Source organism: Sinocyclocheilus anshuiensis, unplaced genomic scaffold (assembly GCF_001515605.1).
Source record: "Sinocyclocheilus anshuiensis isolate Anshui unplaced genomic scaffold, SAMN03320099.WGS_v1.1 scaffold145, whole genome shotgun sequence".
Lineage (NCBI taxonomy): Eukaryota > Metazoa > Chordata > Actinopteri > Cypriniformes > Cyprinidae > Sinocyclocheilus > Sinocyclocheilus anshuiensis.
The window spans coordinates 2,758,143-2,767,809 of NW_015537973.1; the positions used below are offsets into that span (position 1 = coordinate 2,758,143).

General features: G+C 43.0%; 1 protein-coding gene across 1 annotated transcript in view; it reads left to right on the forward strand.

Moving 5' to 3' along the window:
• Window positions 1-5,904, forward strand: part of LOC107671374 (ras-related protein Rab-33B-like) — an 8,855-nt gene extending 2,951 nt beyond the window's left edge. The window contains exon 2 of the mRNA XM_016464286.1: window positions 4,802-5,904. Coding sequence (XP_016319772.1) covers window positions 4,802-5,275 — 474 coding nt within the window. The 3' untranslated portion in view covers window positions 5,276-5,904. The remainder of the gene's footprint in view (window positions 1-4,801) is intronic.
• Window positions 5,905-9,667: the final 3,763 nt, after the last annotated feature.

Sequence of the window (9,667 nt, forward strand, 5' to 3'; positions counted from 1 at the left end):
CACCAGGGGCCTCATGTATAAAACTTTACGTAGATTTCATCCTAAATGTGTGCGTACGCACAAAAGCTAGATTTTGCATGCGTACAAAAGTTTTCAGATTTATAAAGCCATGCGTATGCCAGAACCTGCGCAAAATTCCCTTTTTAATACCCAGTCAGCGGAAGATTATGCGTACATGAATCTCCACCCCGTCTCCTCCCCGAAATAGGCATATACAGGTGCATCTCAATAAATTAGAATGTCATGGAAAAGTTCATTTATGTTTAGCTCCAACTCTAATCAAACACACCTGAACCAGCTAATCATTGTCTTCAAGACTACTAGAAAGCTACAGGCAGGTGAGTTTTACCAGGGTTGGATCAAATCTCTGCAGGAAAGTGGCCTGGAAGGGCCAAGTTTGCCCATCACTGGTCTAGAGTGTCCGTACGGTGCGCACATATTTACGCATAGTTTATTTTTTATAAATCCCGATATGTGCGTGGAAAATTGCGTACGCACATTTCCATGCCCATTTTGTGCATACGCAACGTTTATACATCAGGCCCCTGGGCTCTAAACGGAGTTGAGAGCACCTTCGGTACATAACCGCTGTGCAGTTGAAGAATGACTTTCCAGTTGTTGGGTCCAAACTCAAGACAGGAAGCACTGACAGACAGGTCTTGCAAGTTCCCTACTCGCTTGACTGACGCCAGGGCCAAAAGCAGAGCGGTTTTGAGTGTCATGACCCTTAAGCCGGCTGTTTGAAGCAGCTCAAAGGGGGAGCTCTTGAGAGCTCTCAGGGCTATAGACAAGTCCCATACTGGCACCGTCCTAGGGCAAGGAGGGTTAAACCGCCAAGTGCCTCTAAGAAACTTAATGACCAAGTCGTTCCTGCCAATTATCCGGCCAGCCTCGAGAGAATGATTCGCCGCGATGGCTGACACAGACTTTGAGCGTGGAAGGGGTGCGCCCCTTATCCAGCAGCTCCTGCAAAAAGGTTAGCACATGGGACAAGTCAGATGATACCGGATCCTGGTTCCGTGCTGTCACTGAAGACTGACCACTTGAGGGCATAGAGGCGCCTTGTAGACTGAGCTCTAGCCTCTAAAACGGTATTAGTGACTCTCGCTGGGAGTTGGCTGGACTCCCGTCGAGTGGCCAGACATGAAGGTTCCACAGTTCCAGCTGGGGATGTCAAATCTTGCCCTGCGCCTGCGAGAGAAGGTCTCTCCTCAGGGGTATTGACCACGGCACTGCAGATAGCAGTTGGATCATCTCCGGAAACCAGACTTGGTTCCTCCAGGGAGGGGCCACGAGGAGGAGAGAGCACTTTGTGTCCCTGACTCGCCTGATAACCTAGGGTAGCAGGGCTATCGGAGGCAAGGCATACAGATGGGTGTTGGGCCAATCGTGGGCCAGAGCATGCCGCTCTCTTGAAAAATAGGTTGGGCAGTGATAGTTGTCTTCAGAGGCAAAGAGGTCGACCACTTGCCCTGCCAAAAACTGACCCGTCTGGGGATGTAGCCTCCATTCCCCTGGAGCTACATTGTCCCTTGACAACATATCTGCTCCCTGTTTCAGTCTGCCTGGCACATGAAACGCTCGTAGTGAGAGGAGTTCTCTCTGTGCCCAAAGCAGGAGACGTCGAGTCATCCTGTGAAGGGGACGTGACCTGAGGCTGCCTTGGCAGTTTACAGGTGCATCTCAATAAATTAGAATGTCGTGGAAAAGTCTGTATATAGGCTACCACAGTCGTGTTGTTCGAGTGGACCAGGTCGTGGTGCCCCTTTAAGGCTGGCCTTTTCAGGGCCAGCAAACAGCCATCATTTTGAGGCAGTTGATATGTAGGCGTCGCTCGAGCCCCAGCCCGAGCTGGAGGTGCCCGTCATGACCACCTTCCTTCTGCAGGTCGTTCCCAAATTCACGCGAGAGAAAAGACAGAAACAGGCAGGGAGTTGTCCAAGGGGCCACAGCTTTGACACAGCGATAGGTTACCCTGACATAAACGCGGCCCAGGCGCTAGGCGTGGGACGGGACGTGGGCTTTTAGCCAATATTGAAGGGGCCAGATGCCCTGAGGAGACGTGCAGACACTGAATATTCAGGGAGCATTCCGGTGTAATCCAAGCTCAAATTTTCACAGAGTTCCCAGAAAACTGTTTCCAGAAAGTCACTCGCTGTCTGGGAGTCAGAAAACTCTTGGCTGAATTGATTTTCAGCCCAAGACGCTCTAGGTGGTTGAGCAACAACGACCTGTGAGCGAAAAGTTCCCGTTCTGATTCGACCAGTCATCGAGGTAGTTCAAAAAGCGGATTCCCATCAGTCTTAGAGGGGAAAGAGTCGCATCTACGCACTTCAAGTGCAAGGGGCCAGGGACAATACAACAGAGGGACTGTGTACTGATAGGCCACTTCCTCGAAGCGAATCTCAAGAACAGTCTGTGACGGGGTGCTATTTGGATGTGAAAGTAAGCATCTTTCAGATCCACAGGCAGAAACCAGTCCCCGGGCATATTTGCGCGAGGATCTGTTTAAGTTAACATTCTGAAAAGCCATCGCATTAGGGCCTGGTTCAGATGTCTGAGATCGAGTATTGGTCTGAGCCCACCGTTTTTTTTGGGAACGAGGAAGTAATGGCTGTAAAAACCTGACTCGCTGTTCGCTAAGGGGACTGTTTCCACGGCACCTTTGCAAGCAGTGTATGTATTTCGGACCGAAGAACATGCGTTGTCCCGTACCGAAGTGTGAATAATACCTCTGAAACGAGGTGGCCTGCGAGTGAACGGGAGCGAGTAACCTCGTTCCATGGTTTTTAGAATCCAGCTTGACATGCCGGGGATGGCTTTCCAAGCCAAAAGTCAGGCGGCAAGCGGTTACTTTCCTACTAATGGCAGTTCACGGCACGGGGTCGGGGAACTGGCATTCACAGTGTGAGGAGAAGAGAATTGCTCTTGTGGGTCCACTATCACAGTGGTAGGTTGCTTGGGCGTGTGCTGAATGAGAAGGACATGCCCAGCTTGAATAGAATTTTCCATCGCTCAGTGTTGAACGGAGGAATGGAGAGCGACCGTGAGCTTTCTTTGATGAAGTTCCGGCCTCAGCGAAAACTGATCCTTTCCTTTTCCTCTCAAAAGTTTTGCTTCGTTAGACTCAATGCTCTCTCAGTGTGAGCAGCCAGCCCCCGTAAGCGCAACGTTAGAGTGGGCGTGGTCCAGATGCGTCTAATCTGAAGCTGTCAGTATTCTCCTTTTTAATCCGCCTAAAAAGATCAAACCATTCATTAGATGTGGGGTGTTGATGATTCTCACGTGAAAACACACCGGCAGATCAAAGTGCTGCGCCCATCCGCCTAAAAAGATAAAACCGCTCGTGCAAACGAGGGGTTAATCCTCATGTGTAAACACACTGGCGGATCAAAGCGCTGTGGGGAGAGTGGAGCGCGCGGGAGCACTCTAATAGCGAGAGTGATCTGTCTCAGTGAGCGCAGCCTCAGCGTGGGCGTGGCCCAGGCGAGCGGCGCACTCAAATCCGAGGCTGTCAGCTATGTGAAATCACTGGTGACAGCCTTTACTCCAATCTGCCTAGAAGGATTGAGCCGCTCGATGTAAGCAAGGTTGCACTGATCCTCACGCGTAAAACACACTGGCAGATCAAAGTGCTGCAGTGAGAGTGAAACACGCGGGACCTGTGCCGGCGTAAAATCACTCAAGCCTTATCGCTCAAACTCGCGAGTTTGCCATTTCTTCTCCGAGGTAACTGGGAGGGGAGAAACACGAGAGCAGGGGAGGTGGGGCCATCTTCATTGAAGAAGGGGATCTGCGAGCGATGCAGGGACAAACTTGCGCTTTAGTCTGTGAAAGTAACCTGTCTCAGTGAGCGCAGCCTCAGCGACGCACACACAAATGCGAAGCTGTCGCTATCTGAATCATTGGTGACAGCATTCTATTCCGATCCGCCTAGAGGGATTGAGCCGCTCGATGTAAGAGGGGCGCAATCTCACGTGTAAAACACACACCGGTGGATCAAAGTGTCGGGGGAGAATGAGCACGTGGGCTCTTGCCGGCGTGAGATCATTTAAACCCGGTTGCTCAGCTCCGTGATGCACCATTTCTTTCTCCGAGCTCGCTGAGGGAGGAGAAATGGGAGAGCAGGGCTGCTTTCATTTAAGAAGGCGTTTCGCGAGCGGAGAAGAGCGAGACTCATGCTCTCTGTGAGAGCATTCCATCTCAGTGAGCGCTCAGTCTCTGCATGGGCGCTGCCCAGACAGGTGATGCTCTCACTGCCCTTCTGCATTGTGCAGGGATTCCCCACACGAGCCACACTCGCGGTGCGACATTTGCAACAATGTTGCAGAGAAACCAGCCGGATAGCCGCAGGAGAAGGCTTCTCGCTTTTTCCGCTGAAGGGGCTTTTCTACAGCAGCAAGCTGCAGGCTGAGCTTCTTCCCTCTTCGGCTTCTAGATTGCAGAGTCAGCGAAGAGATGGTCTCATCGCTGAAGGAGAAGATTCTGATGAGATGGCGCTCTGAGCCGTCTTATATAACGGTCGGCTCCGCCCCTTCTGGCAGGCTCGAGCACCATTGTTTTTTTGCAGCTACACAAACTTAAACCAATCAGGCTTCAGTAATAGAGTAAACAGGAGTTTCCCCAAGCAGTCCTCAAACGACAACGCAACAGGAGTTACCTTTCGATAGGAAACCTATAGAGACTCAGTTTCAGTTTTCAATGTTTCTGTAGCTCAAATGGTACAGCATGGCAAGGTCATGAGTTAAATTTTCAGTATATGTGTACAAAAAAATATACATTTAATTTTGTCTCACCTCAGGTACAGCTGTGGGACACGGCTGGTCAGGAGCGTTTTCGTAAAAGCATGGTGCAGCACTACTATCGCAATGTGCACGGAATTGTCTTTGTCTTCGATGTCACTAACCCCACTAGTTTCTGCAATCTTCCCATGTGGATGGACGAATGCCGTCAGCACTCTCTTGGTCTGGATATACCCCGTGCTCTCGTTTGCAACAAGACCGATCTGGTCACTTCGACGACTGCTTCTGTGTTAATCGATCAGGCTCGACATTTGGCTGAAGTCCACGGAATGTCTTTTTATATTACTTCAGCCAAAGGTCGCAAAGGGGACCTGGTGGACAGCATCTTTGTGACATTGGCACAGAGGTTGAAGAGCCAGAGAAGGGAGAGTGTGAATGAATTGGTGTTACAGTGCAGATCTGAGAGCTTCAATATCCCAGCAAAAGTCATAACAGCACAGGAGAGCAAGAAGAAATGGACTTGCATCTGCTGACAGATGAATGAACATAAGAGTTATGTGCTTAATTCAGTATGTCCACTAAATAGGCACATAAACAGCAGTATGAACTTTGAGAATAACAGATCAATGGTCTTGTGTCAGTGTGTGATGGCATGAAGGCTGGTTTAAATGCCAATTGCAGTTTGGATTTTTATAGTCATCTGACTCTCATGGTTTGGTAGACAAGGTCAAGGTTACTTCACACAACATTATCTGTATGAAGCAATGCCTCATAATGAAACAAACAGCAAGAAGGTGAGATTTGATTTGATTTCCAGTTTATTTGGGGGCTTTACTTGCTGTTGATTTTGATCCTTAAACTTTTAGCAGACAACAGCAAGAGCAACTTCTTGTCAAGAATAATGTTGGACATTAATTGAGGTTGATAGTTATCAGTTTGCTCCAAAATAACTTGTGTAGATGTCCAATTTTCAACCACTTTCAACCCCTTTGCTTTATCCTGGAGTTATGAGACTAAAGTGAACCTTTTTCCTGACAGCTGAATCTTCACTTGTACTTGCTCTTTTTGCTGGGTCAAAGCTATAGTGACTAACCACATCCACATCCATGTAACCCAATTTAAATATACTGTATGTACAGGTAGCAAAGTGTTTGTATGATTCAATGAGCAAAATAAAAAGGTCTCATTGTTCTATTTTGGCTCTTTGTTCTATATTCTGCTTTCAACCTTCTACTCAAATTATTGGATGATTGGGAATCAAGTGTTTTTATAATTCTTTTTTTTTGTGCTGTGTTGAAATTCCTTTACCTAATTTGGTTTTTCTCATCAAAAAAATGACTGGCAAAATTGCTTGTAAATCTCTCATTATGCTATGTTATCATATTATTATATTGTTTTTCTGGGTGATGGGTGGAACTAACAGGAAGGAGCAGACAAGGAGCTGGGGCGAAAGAAGAAGAATCCATGAAGCCACATGGGAACTGTGGAGGGGGTGGAGCTAAGAGGCAAAGCTAATTCTATCTGAGACTTGCAGAAGGGGAAGGATTTCAGAAGTGGGAGGGTGAGAATTAAGTCCTGGTCGTTAAAACCCATTCTCCTGGATGGACCTGGCGATTAGTTTGGGCTCTGGGATGAACATGGCATCAGGCTCTGGCTCTGTGGTGGACATAGGGTCTTGGACCATTAGAAAGTTTCCCGCAAAATCTTCCATTGGCTAACCCCCTGATAAAGGGACAAAAGTTGTCCTCTGGATGGAGAGATACTGCTGATAAATTATGTTTTATTAACAGATTTCAGGAGGTGCACGTTCAGATATTCAACTTAATTAGCATGATAGTAAATATATATACAGCCAACTTACCTCTGTCCCATGACGGTTTTTCTGGCATCCATCCTCCACCCCAACTTCTCACTGCTAACTTAGCTTGAGGATATAGGGAGCTCTCTGGGTTCGGGCTATATTCCAAGCTCAGAGCCCTCCCCTCGGACAGCATGCCAAATATGCTTACTATCTGCTCAGTTTGATTATATGTGCAATTATGATTATATATAATTGTGCGAATGTAAGGATGAATGGATGAAATCCATAGTTTCTGTCATAGAATATAGGTAAGGATGTAGCATACCAAAAAACTAAACTAAACACACAGAAACACTAGAGTACTACAAAGCAGCAAACCAACATTAACTATAGATAAGAACTAATTTCTTTATTTTTTTTGATCCTATTTCATTTCATTTTTAGAAAACTGAAATAATTGGAAATTCAACTCGGAAATGGAAGAAAGGAAAGAGAGAGCAGAAAGGAAGGCAAGGCATGAAGTCCAGCCTAGAGTGAAAAAAGGATGAGAGGAGCAAAATGTAGACGCACAGTATAAAGCTTTGAAATATGGTCATAATTAAAGATGTTCCAGTAAACACGGTAGATAATGGAGCCAAACTCTCAGCAGCCAAACCAGTTGGTGAATATGTTAAAAGCCTTTGGTCAATGTGATCATGCAAAGTTATTTCAGCATTGTATTATTATTTAACTACACCCATATCCAGTTTTCTTTTCTGCACAGCTAAGCTACACAACAGATGAAGTCAGAGAGTCATAATAAATTACAAATAGAGTTCATGTAAAGTTGTTACATCAGAGTGCCTCAAGATGGTGTTCTCTCACCATACCTGTTTGTACCTTGTATGCCAACTCATAAAATGCTTTTTATTGGTTGTTTAATTTAGTTTTTTACTGCATGTATATCATAAAATGGTCCATACAGCCCTTTAACATGTTCAAATCAACTTGCAATGTGATTATTGTTGCATATAGTGCTTCAGTTGGTAAAATCTGTCCTATTTAGAAGGCTTTCACAACTCACTAAAATATGACAGATACATTTTGTAGCAGTTCTGGATTACTTAATGTCCTAAGTGACATAATCAGTCAATCAATCAATCAATAAACAAACAAAAAAGCAAAAAAACTGTAGTATACCCATATCCAGTTTTCTTTTCTGTACAGCTAAGCTACACAACAGATGAAGTCAGAGAGTCATAATAAATTACAAATAGATTTCATGTAAAGTTGTTACATCAGAGTGCCTCAAGATGGTGTTCTCTCACCATACCTGTTTGTACCTTGTATGCCAACTCATAAAATGCTTTTTATTGGTTGTTTAATTTAGTTTTTTACTGCATGTATATCATAAAATGGTCCATACAGCCCTTTAACATGTTCAAATCAACTTGCAATGTGATTATTGTTGCATATAGTGCTTCAGTTGGTAAAATCTGTCCTATTTAGAAGGCTTTCACAACTCACTAAAATATGACAGATACATTTTGTAGCAGTTCTGGATTACTTAATGTCCTAAGTGACATAATCAGTCAATCAATCAATCAATAAACAAACAAAAAAGCAAAAAAACTGTAGTTAGTTATACAACATCAGCATCCAGACTTCAGGCTTTCTTGTTATGCATTTTATTATAAGGATTCTATCCATTCAGATAACATTATAAACATGCAATTATTTGTCAAATAATACAGTCCTTGAGGAGAGCATCTTACATCAAGCCAAAATGTCCCAAGTATGGCCGCTGTCATCTTGTACAATTGATCTTGAGCTTTTATTATATTGCCGTTGAAAGCCGTTAAAAGCATTAAGCCACTCGAGACTGCATTATATTCACAAAATCATTTAGCTATGTTTCATCTTCTGTTGTTTAATGAATGTTTATTGCATTTAAGTGTTGTGAGTTACCATGATGGTGTTTTGTGTTTGCATGAATGATTCTGTGCACCACCTGTATATTAGTATACTTTAACTTGTGGAAAAGCTACTTGTGATTAACTTTTCATCTTCACATGGCTTTATCTTTTACCACCTGCATTATTATGGTGGTTGTTGTTAAAGGTACAAACCAGATTATTAGTAGCAGTAAGCAGTGTTGAATTTATTGGTTTACATACATTTTTTTGTATTACAATTGTATACTGTACAAATTACAGTGTGTTCTGTAAATGTGTTTACAGTTTTTTTCTGTAATATTTATTTATTTATTTTAATTTTTTTACATTGTATATTAGGCTTTAGTACATTTAAAACAGACTTGATTTTTTTTCACTTAATTTGGTTTACATTCAAGAAATATTGGACAATAAATGTGTTGTTCGCACACAAATGTATTGCATACATACTGTAAACTGTTGATTACAGTAGTATTATGTCCCAAGGTTCAAGGTTCAAAATATTTACTGATTGCTCTAAAGAAATTGCAGCAAGAGTTAATGATTGTATTGTTTCAAATCATTCTCATTGAGTACAATGGTATTTGACTACATTTTATTTGTTTGAGTTTCTTTAAAAGGTTCATCTCTTCAGTAGTTTTTCATTTTTGGGGGGTCTATAAAAATGTATTTAGAAATGTGTAAGTGGTTGCAGGAAATGTATAAATGCAGTTAAAGGAAAAACTATAAAAGTGGAGTGGAATGCAAAAAGAGTACTACAAGAGTCAACTATAAAACATTGACTTTTTTAGCCACATTAATAAAACACATGAATGTAGTGGTAGTAGACTACTAGTATTAGTAATAATAATAATAATAGCGAATAGAAATCTAGAAATCTTATAAAATAAAAAGTTAAAATATAATTGGAGATAACAAAATTCAAAATGGCAAAACAAACATACATAAAATGTCAGTGGTTAATGTGATAAACAATACAGGAATAATACAGAGTCTGTAAACGTCTAACCGCAACCAAATTCCTAGTGGATTAAGCAGATTATCTGTACATCTTTAATCAGATAATTAAATGAATAAAAGTGTACATACATATTTTTAAAAATCAAAAAGAGTAATAAAAACATGAATTGTTGGAATATAACATGATTTAATGTTTCTCTTCTGACTTGTGCATTTTGTAATGCCCCATT